The sequence below is a fragment of the Siphateles boraxobius genome, unplaced genomic scaffold (genome assembly GCF_051911475.1).
Source record: "Siphateles boraxobius isolate OS27281-9 unplaced genomic scaffold, OSU_SipBor_1 35, whole genome shotgun sequence".
Lineage (NCBI taxonomy): Eukaryota > Metazoa > Chordata > Actinopteri > Cypriniformes > Leuciscidae > Siphateles > Siphateles boraxobius.
The window spans coordinates 2,435,620-2,448,626 of record NW_027508975.1 but is presented as its reverse complement, the minus strand read 5'-3'; the positions used below and the strand labels follow the sequence as shown (position 1 = coordinate 2,448,626).

Below are 13,007 nucleotides of genomic sequence, written 5' to 3'. Positions count from 1 at the left end.
AGAACCATGTTATGCTGAAAACTGGAGTAATGGTGCTGAAGATTCAGCTTTGATCACAAGAATAAATTACATTTTAAAATATTCACGTAGAAAAGTTGTAAAGTTTGTTGGATTTTTGATCAGATAAATGCAGGCTTGGTTGAGCATAAGAGACTCCTTTCAAAAATATTAAATCTTACTGACCCCAAACTTTGGAAAGGTAATGTTTATCCTCCCTCAGTTCGCTTTGTGAGGCTTTCCATATGTATACTTTCAGTATTTCTAAAACGTATTGAATGCATACCTCTCTTGTTTCTTCCTCAGTCGTACTCCTGGTAACTGCCCTCCGACTGGTCCAGAGGTGGAATTGGGTGGACCAGAAATGGTTGGAGGTGCAGGGCCAAAACCAGCAGAGGATTTTTCAAATGTTGAAACCCAAAATGTGACCCTGGACCCCATGGAATCAGTTTCTATGGAGACTTTGCAGTTTGATTACACTGGAGGCCAGCTGCCTCTCGACTCCACAGCTGCTACCGTCAGCCTGTTCGACTACAACTCCCCTCAACAGGTGAATATCTGATGCTGCTAGCACTTTTAACTCTCAAGACTATAAATAGAGTAGAATAATAATAATAATGTGTGTGTTTATAAATTTTTGTGTTGTTACTATCAAAGGCCGCACATGTCAAGGCTAACTTTGAAAAACCTTTGTTTGAAGTAATGTGCCACAATACCGTTCAGCTTCTTTAGAAGTTGTTCTGGAAAAGTAATTATTAGTCACATTTGCATATGCTTCTGAAGCCTTTGCATATATGACTATAAACAAATGCAAATGTTTAATGTCTGATAAAAGCTTCATGTATTGCAGCTGTTCCAGAGGTCCAGCGCTCTGACAGTGCAGCAGCTCACGGCGGCCCAGCAGCAGCAGTACGCGCTCGCCGCAGCTCAACAACAACACATCGGTGAGTTTCACCGTAGTTCTGAGTGTCCAGATGACTTAAAAGTGCAGTGAGCAATTTATGAGGAACACTGTTGACGTTTGAAATCAACCCTACCCAAAAGAAACACACCCTCCCTTAATTGATCCGTCCCCAAAATAACAAACACGCTAACAACTAACAGCTGGCACATCAGACAGCAAGTACAGATAAACCAGCTGTGATTTAACAACAACAGCATATCTTGGTTCTGTGAAAAAACAGTATTACTCTCGTATCAAGCTGATAAAGCAACCTCGGCATGTTTTATTTTTTTCTCGTATATACACAGCCATACACACACATTTTTTTCAGCACACGCACAGAACAGACATCTAGCAAATATTCACAAAGTTGTTTGTTTGGGTGTTGATTTAAATTTTCAACAGCGTTTCTCAGAAATCACTTACTGCACTTTTAATTGACAAAAATTTCAGGTGATTTATTTAATTTGGTTTCTTATTGGTTGTGCGTTAGGTTTGGCCCAAGCTGCATTCGTACAGAATCCGTACATCATTAGCACCGCTCCTCCCGGCACTGATCCGTACGCCGCCGGCCTCGCAGCTGCCGCCACTCTAGGTAAGAGAACATACTTACCATTTATGATGGATATGCATCATGTCGGTTATTTTTATTAAAGTTTAAAATGATTATGTAAATATAAAGTATGTTGATGAGTCCAGTCGGCATCACTTTGGGGTTCTGATCACCCTGTTGGTGTTTATTTATGTGATTTAATGAAAAGCTGACTACATTATTCTATTGAAGTGCTGCTTCTTCCCAAATAGATAAATGCATAGACATATTAAAACATGGAAAACAATTAGCCTAGCAACATGAAAAACAAAATATTAATTTTTATTCTACAATTGTCAAACTAGAATTAATTGTTCTAGAGAGCTGTGTAATATTTTACTGTCCAGTCTGAAAAGGTTTGGGGTTTTTCAAAATGTATTTAAAAAAAATAAAAATTTCTCTCATGCTCACCAAGGTTGCATTTATTTCATTAAAAAAAAACTAAAATTGTAAAATAATTACAATTTAAAATAACTATTTCCCATTTAAATATATTTAAAAAAGGGATTTATTCCTGTGATCAAAGCTGAATTTTCAGCATCATTACTCCTGTCTTCAGGCACATAATCCTTCAGAAATCATTCTAATATGATGATTTGCTGCTCAAGAAACATTTATTTTCAATGTTGACATCAGTTGTGCTGCTTAACATTTACATTTGTCCATGATTTTTTGATAAATTTAAATTTCAAAAGAACAACATTTATTTGAATTAGAATTCTTTTGATCAATGTTATACATCTTTGGAACAAATGCATTGATTTTTCTTTTTTTTTTTAAAGAATTATACTGACCCCAAACCTTTGAATGCACATTAAATGTGAACTCACCCAGTCTTCAATATGCAAACATACAAATGCGTTGAATGTGGCATAACAATGAAAGTGTCAATGTGCAGCAGGTTTCTTTGTACTTGAACGTTGACAGTATTTGAATGCCATACTCGCTGTGGCAGGAACAGTCTAGTCTGTTGCTCACAGTCTGGAGTGGATAAGAAGTGTTGCTCATGATGGCTGATAGTTTGGACGGCGTCCTCCAGAGGCTTGAGATTTAGCTCTAGGATTGAGGCAATCTGCTTGACTAAGCCACACACACAAACACACACACCTGCTTTGATGCTCCTGAAGCATAGTACAAAGGCAGAGGAAATGGCTGCCGACTCTTGAGTCCTGTGTAAATCAAAGCCCCTGAGCCTCCTTTATAACAGTGTGCTTTGGCCCCTTCATCTGAGCGATGACGTGTGTGTGTGTGTCTTTCAGGTCCAGCGGTAATGCCCCCTCAGTACTATGGTGTGACTCCATGGGGTGTGTATCCGGCCAACCTATTCCAGCAGCAAGCCGCCACCCCCTCCAACTCGGCCAACCAGCAGTCAGCAGCACAGAACCAACAGAACCAACAACAGGTGAGAGTTTAGCCAATCAGAGCGCTAGAGCTGCACGAATCTGGATAAATTGAGAATCACAGTTTAAAACTATTCTCCCATGATTCAGAACTGACGACTAAACAAAATAACATGTAATTTGAGCTTCTGAAAATGTTAATTGCTGCAGTCTATTTAACAATATTTAATTAAAAAATATCTATTTGAATGAATAATTCAATGACTCATCTCATGATCATAAAGAGTTGTTTCATTACTAAATGAATCATCATTTTTGAATGAATCTTTTGAATGAATGAATCAATGCCAATCCATTCAGTCACTTGTCGCCACCTACTGGTGTAATGACATAATTGATACAATCTTTATTCAGGGCATCAAGTTACTTTTAAAAGGTGACTCTAATTTGATCGCTAATGTAGACAAAAGTGTTTATATCTGAACTATAAACTTTTATCCGAGTACTTCAGTGAATTATTGAATTAGCATTGAAATAATGATACTGTGTGGTTGAATAGACTGTTTGTGAAGCTGTTTCATACTTATACATGACAACTGCTCTCTCTGTCAAACACATTTGAATGTCCGCTGTGATCGGTGTCTATCCCCCCCCCCCCCCCCCCCCGCCCCTTTTTGATAATGGACATTAAAATGCACTATACCGACTTAAAAGTCGGTTTTATTGATTATTACTGATGCCCAAAAGGGAGGAGCCTAATAAAAGAATTTAGAGTACTGTTTCTATGGTAACGCAACCTCCAATTTCAAAACGGTTTTCACAGGATGAATTCTGAGTTCGTAAGCTTTCAAATGATACCTAACTTATGATAACTACTAAAATATGATGTAATAATAAAAATTATATATATATATTATACTTTTTAGAGGATAATATTATTTTATCATTTTTTTGACAAATACTAGATTGTTTTATGAACTTATAGCATTAAAAACCAAAGTTTCAATTATTAAAAGTGTGTGCGTCGACTTTTTGTGACAAAGGTCAGAAACTCCTGTAATGATTTAGATTTTTTGAGGCACACTCTTCTGTACTGTTCCTACATAATTTGTAATAAAAAAACAGCGCTAAAATATCTATTTAGGAGTCTTAGACCTTTCCAACGATATATAGTTTGTCATGATTAAATTAGGATTTAATAGTAATATATTGAAGTAAATTTAGGCGTCTTGCTAGCGGGACGGTGACACTTAAAGACAAAGGGGAATCGTTATCATTTAGGAATAAGAACACATGGGTGTTTGAATTGAGTTTGCGTTGTAAAAAAAATTCGTAACACAAATACATTCAACTCATCAGCCAATCTTTGACTTTTGTTTGCCTTAGGTGATGCGTGCAGGTGGAAACCAACGACCTCTGACTCCCAGTCAAGGACAGCAGGGTCAGCAGACAGAGCAGCTCGTAGCAGCAGCAGCTGTGAACTCAGCCTTGGCTTTCGGACAGGGTCTGGCAGCGGGCGTACCTGGTAAGGGACTTTATACGTCATTTAAAGAGGTGTTCACACTGACAGTGATTTTCAAGACTATGCGACTAAAGAAAGTTGTGATTTGAGGTGACTGATTGAGGTGACTGATGCGATTGCCATTGTAACAAAATTGAGTAAATTTTTACCTTATGCAAATGGCCAATACCAGGATCCTGATAATCATAGAAATCCAAGAAATACCAGGAAATTAAAAATAATAATTTATTTTCATTTTTTATGTGATGGAAAGGAATTGTGAAATATACACTACCATTATTTTTTTTTTAATTTTATTCAGCTGAGGCATTAACAGTAAAAGTGACAGTAAAGACATTTTATAATGTTCCAAAACATTTCCATTTCAAATAAATATTCTTTTGGACTCTCTATTCATCAAAGATTCCTAAAAATATATATATCAGTTTCCCAAAATAAAATAAAAATATGCACCAGAAATGTTTGTTGAGCAGCAGATCAGCATTTTAGAATGATTTCTGAAGGATCATGTGACACTGAAGACTGGAGTAATGACGCTGAAAATTCAGCTTTGTCATCTCATTAAAAATCATACCAGCCCCAAACTTTTGAATGTAGAAAGTGATATTTTATTAAATAAGATATTTAATTCGCTAAAAATTGTTGAAATCCTTAAACTATTCACTGATGACTGGGAAAAGTCATGGGCATTCATTGGTCAAAAGTGTGTAAAGCCTGGACTGTCAGTTGAAATCTTAGCTGGTGTCCCAACAAGAATGTTGTATCCACTATCAACCAACAGTACAGCGACTAGTCAATCTTCAGCAGTTTAATCGCTGTTAGTGTGAACAGGTCAACCTGTCACCGTTAGAACAGTGTCTGATTAAGACGTGTCTGGTATTCCAGGTTATCCTATGTTGGCTCCAGCTGCGTATTATGACCAGACAGGTGCACTTGTGGTGAACACAGGTGCTCGTGGAGGACCAGTTCGACTTATGGCCCCTGCATCGGTTATCATCAGCCCGTCAGCAGGTACGTGTTTGAAAATGACAAATCAAGGTTACGCAGTCGACAGACCACCATTAAAGCAGCACTATGCAGTTTTTTTTAGCTTAACTGAACAGCTTTGTTGTTATTGGAATGGTTATATGACTCTTTTCGGGTTGAATGGTGGTCGTCTCGCCCCCCTCTGGTGCCTGTGAGTGGAAAAACCGCACTTGCAACTTTGGCCTCAGCGTCAGGAAGTATCGCGTGATTCCAGCTCTCGTGATGTAACGAATTGCTTTACGGCACTGCACACATTACACGCATATACGCCCCCATCCAGATCCGGCTAGCTATAAGAACAACTATCGTCATGGCTAAACTGGCATATAAGAAGCAGAAAGCTAGAAAAGCATTGTCGGAGGATTCAGAGGAACAGAGATAGCGGAAACGGCAGACTGACCGAGCGAGGAGTCAGACACGAGTAAACATCAGACCTGGGTTTTCAGAATGGAGAAAAAAAGGAAGAAAGCGTGGTCGGAAGAGTCTAGAAAAAGGAAACGAGAATCTGACAGCGTGAGGAACCGGACAAGAGTCCCATACGCTCAGGCTTTCACTGTTAAAGTTGATTCCTGCGATTATCTTGAGAGCAGTTGTCAATATCTCACATAATTATCAGGACATAAATAAGCCTACACGTTGTAAATAGTGTAAATGAGCGCAATTTGCAAACTATTATGATAAATTGCAATCATGTCATACAACATCATAATAACGAACATTGTTATGAAATAATGCGACGTACATGATGTAACTTTATTGATGTCATCCTGCATTTAGGCTCAGGTAAGCCTAACGCGGTAGGCTACTTTATTATTATAAAATGGAGAGGCCGTGAGTGCAGATCATAGACGGTCACGCTCTGCGTGAGTTGTATTTACGACAGTAACTTTAAGTACAAGTACTCTACAGCGACTCTAGGGGTCGGTGTTTGACAAAAACGGAATTCCTGCATAGTGCCGCTTTAAACACTCTCAGCATCTTGTCTTGTATTTGAGTATCTCGTTCTGATCCAGAAAGGCGATCGTGCATTTGCGGTCGTAGCGCCAAGACTTTGGAATAGCTTACTCTGTACATGTTTTTAAAGTACAACTTAAGACACGTGTTTGCCATGGCCTATTCTTATTTTTGATGATAATTTTTATTATTGGTTTCATTCTATTACTATTGTACTATTTTGTTTGTTTTACTGAGATGATATAAAGTACATTGGCCAACATGTGGTGTTTTAATAGTGCTATACAAATAAAAGTGACATTCGCTGCTGCCAGACCACCATTAAACACTCTCAGAAACTTGTCTTGTATTTGGAGTTAAAACCTTATGGATTTAAAGGAACAGCTCACCCAAAAATGAAAATTCTGTCTTTATTTACTTATCCTTAAATTGCTCTAAATCCATAAGGCTTTTTCATCTTTGGAACACAAATTAAGATTAAATTTTAATATTATTTTGTCCATCAATCAACATTGTCAAGCTTCAAAAGTACATAAAGTATAATTAATCCGTTCTGATTTCCCAGTGGCCGCTGCTGCCGCCTCAGCAGGCGGGGGGAATGGCGGTCTCGGCGGCGGAGCAAGCGGGCCGTTTCGTGCGTTGAGTTCTCAGCAGGGTCCCGGACAGCAAGGGAGCGGGGCGTTGGGAGGAAGCTCTTTTTACGGGAGTGGATCCCCAAGCTCCTCCTCACAGAGCTCCTCACTATTTTCACAAGGCTCTGCCCAACCGGGAAACACCTCACTTGGATTCAATGCCAACCCGTCGTCTTCTCTGGGAGCCACGCTTGGAGCAGCACTTGGGGGTTTTGGCACAGCAGGTATGTTTAGCAGGTTATCTCAAGTTTCGTAATGTTGAAAATAAAAATCACTATAATATTGCTAGAGGGTTATTCCTCCTAGCGGCAAATCTACTTTAAAGTCAATGTGAAATTAGAAAATACCCTAAAATTTCCCTGTCTAAATTTTTTATATACATGTGTGTGTGTATTAGGCTTGCTACGATAGTCGATGTTACACAGTCTTCAGTCGCAACACCAGTTTCATCACTTGCCCACCACGACACCGCAAAAAAAAAAAAAAGTTTAAAGCGTAAAAAAAATATTTAACCATATTTAAAATATTTAGCGCAATTACGCAGTATCCGTTAAGTCCTGCCTATTACACACACACGACCCACAGAAAAGAAGCGCGTCAGTATCGAGCTCTCTTTCGGGCTTGAACAAACCATAACACACACAAACTATGCCTAAATAAATAGGCCTACCGTTTTGTGGTTCTTTAATGTGTCGTGACAGATTGCCTCAGTTAAAGCCAAGTTCAAATCCACTGACGTTAATCCTCTCCTGACTGCTTTGTCGGACAAAAATGGTGGATTTTGATTGGTCAGATCGCATGTCAATCAAACTCCCTGCGAAGGATGAATTGACGCTAATTTAAAAGTGAAATTGAAGTGCACACTGATGCACCAGCTTTTTATAAGCGATGTAAAAAACAATTAGTTTCGTTTTCAAATTAGAGCCAATTCAGGGCACAATAACAAAACAGTGCTGGTCCGCACGACCACACCATTATGCATGCCCGTGCTAACGCGCGCATTTTACGTTTGCCTTTAAAGTAGCGATTTAAAAGCCCTCTACCGGTGATACCGGTATTACCGGTGTTGTCGCATGTCGATTAACCGGTGGGAAAATATCCTCCCTGTCACATCCCTAATATGTATATATGTACATCATATAGTTGACTCTAATTGCCTAAAGTCCTCCAGAAAGAGCCAGTCTGAAGATTTTGGACAGTCACAGTTGACAAATTTCACAGAAAATAGTATATGATGGGCACATTTTTAGCTTCAGGCTATGAATCCATCCAGTCAGAGGAGATTGATTAATTGATTTTTTTTCAGATTTTAGAAAAAAATATTTAAATTTTTCATGCATCTCCATATGCATGTTTCTGCTTGAGTTTGTGTTCGAAAGGACCTGAAAATCTAGTAGTGTGTGATCCTGCCATTAGCTATATGATGCCCAGTCAGCAAGCGTATGATGCCTATCTGTTCTAATTTTAAAAGCTGGGGCATGTATTTCAGCTTGAAGTGAACTTTAAAACGTACTGCACTGCAGGACCAAACCACAGAAACCGTATATGTTCCTATTCCTAATAGGGCTGCTCGATTATGGAAAAAATCATTATCACGATTATTTTGGTCAGTATTGAAATCACGATTATGTAACACAATTATTTCACATGACTTTGGGAACGTATTGCATTTATTAAAAAAATTTATTTCAACAATTCTTAAATTCTTTAACTATTAAAATATAACAGATAATACTTCAATAAGTATTTAATAATTTCCGCAGGTCTACCACTTCTAATGCGGGAAATTCCCCGCAAACATTGATTCACTATAGCATGTAGATTGTACGACTAGCCTAAATTAATCCATGACACAAATTATAAAATCAAATCAATCATTTTAAAACTTTCTTCAAGACATAATTTCACAAACCGCGAGAGTGTTCAGCGGTGCCGCGTCTTCTCTCTCTCTGTCTCTCAAAATGTGTTGGACAAGGCAAGCGTTGAAACTACACTCTCGCGTTTAGGAGTCGGGACATGATGGAATTCTCACTTGCACAATCGGGCCAGCATTGCATCATAACTAAAGTTGATAAAGTTGAAAAGTCTTATCAGTTTAAACATTCAAGCTGAGAGAGTTTATGGCTTCGGGAGGGGCGGATGTGCGCGTGTCATTCAGAACACAAGACAAAATAAGACTGTTCTTGCAAAACAGAACATGGCAAAATAATCGTTTTTACTCTATTGTACTTTTTTGGTGATCGTTGGGAGCCAAAATTGAAATTCAATTTATTGCACAGCCCTAGTTCCTAATGCTTAAATGTTTTAGATGGGATCAGATTTGCATTTAATCTGACTCCGGTTTAATTTTTGCATGTCCATTTTTTGTGTTGCAGTGGCTAATTCCAGTTCCAGTGGGTCACGTCGGGATTCTCTGACGGGTAGCTCTGATCTGTACAAGCGCACACCCAGCAGCCTCACCCCTATTGGCCATGGGGGTTTCTACAATGGCCTCAGCTTTAGCTCCTCCCCCGGCCCAGTAGGCATGCCTCTTCCAAACCAAGGCCCCTCCCACTCTCTCACCCCGCCTCCCTCGCTCTCAACTCATGGATCTTCAAGCAGTCTTAACCTTGGTGAGTATATGAATGAATGAGGTATTTATATAGCGCTTTCATATGCACTACTGTACACCAAAAGCGCTTTACAATAGGGGTGTAACAATACATCGATCCCACACATTAAATATCGATATACGGTTCCTTTATTTTGACATTTTCCACATCCTCACGTAACTTTTTTTCAGCTGAAATAGACGCCTGACAAGATTGACTGAACACTTTGTCACAAAAGCCGGTATTTTCCACTGTCAAGGCATCCTGAGTTCATATGTTACAGCAGAAACGACAAGCACCCTTGTTTGTGAACACAACCCGAAAAGTCTGTTTTTGCGAATCAGTGCGCAGTATTCAGGTCAGGTGACAAGGCTGCTAGTCACTTTGAAAAGACGTGCTAGCTGAGAGTTTCGTCAAAGCTGATTAAAAGTGATCGAGGATGGATTTCAACGATCTTGATGAACCCATGATATCTTCTTCGGGGCGTAAAACGAAAATAAAAGCTGAAACTTTTTCACTGAATCTTGCTTAAACAGCACGTTAGTCTTGAGGGAAAAGCTCTCTGTATTACGTGTACATTAATCACAACAACAAAGTTTGACAGGCGTCTATGTCAGCTGAGGAGATTAACGTTACAAAGATTAAGTGTTTTATTATGTATCAGCAATTACTTAGCTTTGTTTAACTTTAAAACATGAAATGTGGAGTTATCTGCTTTTGCCACACAAAAAAAAAAAAATATAAAAAAAAATACTTTCAATGAACTTTAATTTTATAAGTTACCTGTATTTTTTGTTATTATTACTTAATCAAAACAACCCCACTGCAGTTTGATTGATATTCAAATGCACAATAAAATAAAAAAAAATGATATATGAAAATGAACAAGAACAGAGTTGTTTTTGCAAATGAACTCTTCTCTTATAGAGTTCATTTGCAAAAACGGATAACTCCGTTCTTGTTCATTTTCATACATCATGTTGTTTTTTTTACTTGTAACAAACAACGTGTAAATGTCCCATTGGGAGAGGGTGTGCAATTTTCAAAGAGTTTAATTAAACGTTGATGTTATATATTTTTGGATGCATTTGTGAGTTAATAAACGTAACTGGTTGTGTAGACTTGGCACATAATATCTAAATATCGATAAATCGATTGATATACCCCTGAATCGAATCGCAGAATTTGAGGTATCGGCAAATATCGCATCACTGGCTGAGAGAATCGATATCGTATCGTGATGAACTGTCCGATTTGCAACCCTACTTTACAATCATATCAGGGAATCTCTTCTCAACCACCAGTTGCTCATTATCATTTAAAGAGACATGCACCAAAACGAGTCGCTGTGAACAGAGCTGTTTTTTGAGGAGGTAAAAAGGGTGTTTTTTTACACAACCATTGAGGAATTTTACAAACTTTACATGAAGACCCTAAGGAATCATACCAACTTGTGGAAAATGGGCATCCGATGACCCCTTTAAACATATTTAATGAATTGAATCTCCCTTCCCCCTCAGGTGGACTGACCAATGGCAGTGGGCGTTTCATCTCGGCAGCTCCAGGAGCGGAGGCGAAGTACCGCAATGCCACCACAGGGTCATCTCTCTTCAGTCCCAGCAGCCAGCTCTTCCCTTCCTCTCGGCTACGTTATGGCATGTCTGATGTGATGCCTTCGGGACGCAGCCGTCTCCTCGAGGACTTCAGAAACAACCGCTATCCCAACCTGCAGCTGAGAGAGATCGCGGGACACGTCATGGAGTTCTCTCAGGACCAGCATGGCTCCAGGTCTGCTACAGCTCACATGTTAGAAAGTCAGAACCCTTATATCAGCATTTTCGGCATGATATGATAATAGTGGGAATAATAAATAAAAGGTCCAAAATATTAAAAAAAAAATACAATTTGGATTTTGTTCAGATTTATCCAGCTGAAATTGGAGAGAGCAAGTCCTGCAGAACGTCAGTTGGTCTTCAACGAGATACTACAGGCAGCCTACCAGCTCATGGTTGATGTGTTTGGAAATTACGTCATCCAGAAGTTCTTTGAGGTATTACGGAGTTCTTCTGTTGATAAATGCATTGTTTTAGTATCTAATGAACTGTGCGGTTTAACATGAGGACAGTGAGGTTGCCGGTTCAGATTGGAACTTGATTTGTTACCGCATTAAGGCAAGTCACATTTATTACTATAATACAGATTGTTTCAATGCAGCTTCACAGTAATATACAGGAAAGTAACAGTTTCTATGTTACGAAGTTCATCTGTTATGTGCATTAAGTGTACTGGCCGTCAATTAGGATGCTAAAAGTAGTTTTGTGTTTAGTTTGGCAGTCTGGATCAGAAGTTGGCGCTGGCCGAGCGGATCCGTGGTCATGTTTTATCCCTGGCGCTGCAGATGTACGGCTGCAGAGTGATCCAGAAAGCTCTGGAGTTCATCCCTTCGGACCAACAAGTCATTGTAAGTTTATGAAAGGCTAAACGCTCATGTTATAATTATTCATGTGGCACAAAGTGAATGAATTGAATCAAATTTGTTTGTGTTTTACAGAATGAGATGGTTCGGGAGCTCGACGGGCACGTGTTAAAGTGTGTGAAGGATCAGAATGGCAATCATGTTGTGCAGAAATGCATCGAGTGTGTCCAGCCTCATGCTCTTCAGTTCATCATTGATGCATTCAAAGGACAGGTGTGTCTCTGTTGAATTGTGTGAAACACTGTTTGAATACAAGGGTTTTGAGTGTGTATGTTTGTGTGCCATGGGAATTTTGTGACTTATTTTTGGAGGCCTTGATTTTTGAAGCACAACTTCCGTGCAGAATCTCATTATAACAAATGAAAAATAATTTAAATAATAATATGAAGATACATAATACTCATTTACACCAATTTATTGTTTAAAATTAGGAATAGCTGTTTCTTTTTTGCGTAGAGAAAGTTTAAAATTAAATTAAAAATACACTGTGCGCTAAGATTTAATAAACAATTTATTATATTATTTGAAATATTACAATATAATATATTTTAATTTATTCCTGTGATTTCATGTTCTGTCTAGCAGCCATGCTTAATATTTTTGTCGAAACAAAGATGCATTTATTTTTTCTGTATTCTTGGATTAATAGTAAGTTCAAAAGAACAGCATTTATTTTAAATTAATTTTTTTAACATTATAAATGTTTTCTCTGTCGTGTCCTTTTACACACACACACACACACACACACACACACACACACACACACACACACGCACACACGCACACACACACACACATATATATATATATATAATACAAACACTCTTGTGTCCTTGCTAAATAATTTATATATATATATATATATATACACACACACACATAATATATATATAATACACACACTTTTTTTGTGTGCTGGAGCCAATTTGAACTT

General features: G+C 38.4%; 2 protein-coding genes across 4 annotated transcripts in view; one reads left to right on the top strand and one right to left on the bottom strand.

Moving 5' to 3' along the window:
- ppt1 (palmitoyl-protein thioesterase 1 (ceroid-lipofuscinosis, neuronal 1, infantile)) overlaps positions 1-13,007 on the bottom strand; it is a 356,601-nt gene that overhangs the window by 75,333 nt on the left and 268,261 nt on the right. The gene's annotated exons all lie outside the window — the stretch shown is intronic.
- pum1 (pumilio RNA-binding family member 1) overlaps positions 1-13,007 on the top strand; it is a 28,606-nt gene that overhangs the window by 10,646 nt on the left and 4,953 nt on the right. For 2 of the 3 annotated variants that reach the window (XM_077195788.1, XM_077195789.1), the window contains exons 7-18: positions 304-547; positions 848-941; positions 1,434-1,535; positions 2,792-2,934; positions 4,259-4,397; positions 5,280-5,405; positions 6,940-7,230; positions 9,382-9,618; positions 11,118-11,385; positions 11,518-11,647; positions 11,924-12,058; positions 12,149-12,286. In XM_077195788.1, the coding sequence (XP_077051903.1) occupies positions 304-547; positions 848-941; positions 1,434-1,535; positions 2,792-2,934; positions 4,259-4,397; positions 5,280-5,405; positions 6,940-7,230; positions 9,382-9,618; positions 11,118-11,385; positions 11,518-11,647; positions 11,924-12,058; positions 12,149-12,286 (2,047 nt within the window). Of the gene's footprint in view, positions 1-303; positions 548-832; positions 942-1,433; positions 1,536-2,791; positions 2,935-4,258; positions 4,398-5,279; positions 5,406-6,939; positions 7,231-9,381; positions 9,619-11,117; positions 11,386-11,517; positions 11,648-11,923; positions 12,059-12,148; positions 12,287-13,007 lie in introns of all 3 variants that reach the window. The other variant, XM_077195787.1, reaches the window with a different exon arrangement.